This window comes from Fibroporia radiculosa, assembly GCF_000313525.1.
Source record: "Fibroporia radiculosa TFFH 294 genomic supercontigs, scaffold8857, whole genome shotgun sequence".
NCBI classification, from domain to species: Eukaryota; Fungi; Basidiomycota; class Agaricomycetes; order Polyporales; family Fibroporiaceae; genus Fibroporia; species Fibroporia radiculosa.
This window is the reverse complement of record NW_012133459.1, coordinates 22336-24890: the sequence shown is the minus strand read 5'-3', so window position 1 is coordinate 24890 and position 2555 is coordinate 22336. Positions and strand designations below refer to the sequence as shown.

General features: G+C 45.4%; 1 protein-coding gene across 1 annotated transcript; it reads right to left on the bottom strand.

Moving 5' to 3' along the window:
- Positions 1 to 1712: 1712 nt before the first annotated feature.
- Positions 1713 to 1935, bottom strand: FIBRA_06841 (uncharacterized protein; the record flags this gene model as incomplete). Its single annotated transcript, XM_012328550.1, has 2 exons — positions 1713 to 1758; positions 1802 to 1935. 2 exons carry the CDS (start codon positions 1933 to 1935, stop codon positions 1713 to 1715), a joined length of 180 nt encoding a protein of 59 aa, XP_012183940.1.
- Between the last annotated feature and the right edge of the window lie 620 nt (positions 1936 to 2555).

The window sequence follows — 2555 nt, the reverse complement described above, 5'->3', positions numbered from 1 at the left end:
TAATTCAATTTGTCGAATTCTTCTAAACTGAGGTTTAGAGAAATCCGGTGTTTTCCCTTTATTTCCTCCAGTACTAGAAGCTGTGTTTGCTGCTGCGGGTTTAGCCGCAGAGTCTCCTGTTTTCTTCTTTGGGCACGTTCTGCCCCAATGTCCTGGTTTGCCGCAAATGTAGCATACACCCTTTTTCTGCGCCTCCTGCATACTCAAAGCATTGCCCTTCTGTCGCTTCCTTGGATCAGGAGTGCTCCTTTGGTGTTGAGTTTGTCTGGAGCCAGACTGCTTCTGTTTGGATGTATTATCTACCTCCATGGCGTTTGGATCTTTATATGCCGGTCCCATTGAAGATACAGATTGATGAATATCCATGTCTTTGCAAATGTCGAGTACGTAATCACAGTACTCCAACCATTTCTTGGGCCATTGGGAACTTCCCCTTGCCGCAAGGACATTTTTAATCTCTCTGTGCAATCTATCTCTGATTGCAGCGATTAATTCATTATCTGTTGACTTCACGAGGTCTGCCAGGCCTCTGAATTCCCCAATAAACTTTGCAGTGTCAACTGCTGCAATCTTGTCATATTTCCTGAGCATTTTCAGGAATTCCTGACGTGCATCTTCTTCTTGATCTGTTATCGTAAAAGCCCTTCGTATTTGGTGTAGGAAATCTTCATATTTCCCCAAATCTTTGGAGTCTTTTACCATGCGATAATAATTTCCGGCCACTACATGGGCACAGCCTTCCAACAAAGCAAGTACACCAGTGATTCAGTCTCTGTCCGAAGTCACCCTTTGGTGTGCGTACCATATGGCCAGTTTTTCAACGAACTGTTCAAAGGTCTGTTCCTTTGAGTTGTTTGCAAACCTTCCTGGTTGTGCAATCCTGAACCTCCTTTCTTCTTGTTCTTGCGACATCTGTGTCGCTGGCTGTTGTGCCACTTGTGCTACATGTTGATTTAATTGCTCTACGAGCGAATTATAATCTGTGCGCAATTGTATGTTTGCATTCTCGACTGCAGCCAGGTGAACATCGGCAGCGGTGATTTCATCCTGTTGGTCCAAAATCTTTCGCTCCAATCGTCCTGTCTGTGTGAATACATCCTTGAAGACCCTTTGAACTTCTAGTTAGAGCGATCTGGTGGTAGAATCTAGTATCTCCTTCCATGCTCGTCTAGTAACTTTATTGCTTTCTCCTGGATAGTATCTTGCTATTACACGCTCGTTGATTTGAGGGTCTAATAGATACCAAGATAGGTCGGGTTCGATCCCAGCCATTGGTATGGGTGTAGAGGATGACGACATATTTCAATTGCAATGTAGATGGTACAATTTTGTAGTAAGCATCCTTGGTTTACTACTGACGTCCGATTGATTAAAGATAAAAAAACTTCAGAGCATGTTATTCCAAATAACACTGTCTCTGCCCAACTCCGCGTGATCACTTTCCTGCAATATCTCCTTCACTAGTCTTCCGAGGTTCCTATACCTCACGTCACCAAACTTGTCTCTGACTCGATTTACAAACTGCACAAGTAACCTTCTTGTGACCGGTCCGTAAACGTCTGCTCCTCGATAATTAATATTTGATAGGATGCCACCTATTCGTCGTATTAAAAATCAGATCTGCTCTTGCTGCATTGTATTCAAAAGTGAATATCCCATCTTATGCTGCAGACCTTGCAGATCGCAATGGATGTGATTCAAGTGTTGCTTGTTTACAAAGGCCGAGGAGTCTTCTCGATGTCTTCTTTGTCAATGAGCCTGTCGTACCCCTTCAGCTCTGGTGTAGGGCTGTGGTACGTACTCAATGGTTTGTTCTGGTCCCACTCGGAACCTATCAATGTCCTCTTGGACAGAGTCGGTGATGGGGGGAGGGGTGTGTATGCGAGAGTAAGGGTGGTGGTACCGTTGCTGCTCGCCAGGCATATCCCTAAGCATGGTCCTCCTGCTTTGTAGCCAAGGAAGGAACAGTCTTGAGGGAGCCACGCGCTCTCGTCGATCTCCTTCTGAGATTGAAGAAGAGCTTACGCTCGATTCAGTGCTGACTATTGTTGAGGATGCTATTGGATCCTCCGCTATTTCTCCGGTTTCCACGTACTCCAATGAATCTTCTTCTTGCTCCCGAGTTTCTTCAAGTCCTTCTGCAAGTCCTAAGAAATTAGGGCGAAGACAATTGTCTTCGTAGGTGGGAGGTTGGGGCAAATAGGATGGTGGTGGTGGCGAGTAAGGAGGGGCTGCTTCTCTCCTAAACTCGTCAGCTAGTGGGTGATGATGTGGCGCTTGGCTCAAGTTGAAGTCGTTCGGGTCGCCGCCCGATTTCTCTGTATGAGCTCTTTCGACTACTCCTGTAATCAAATCATTCTGAACCGCAGCTAAAATAAGCTCGGCTTCAGGTCCTCCAACTCTCTGCCAGAGTTCTTCTTCGGATCAGCTTCTGGCAATCTCGACTAGTTCCGGGGAGTCGGCAACTCGTCGCAAGATGTCACAGTTTTACATATATTTTTCCTATTTTTATTACATTTTCTACGCCTTTTCTATGGCTATTGGAACATATCTTT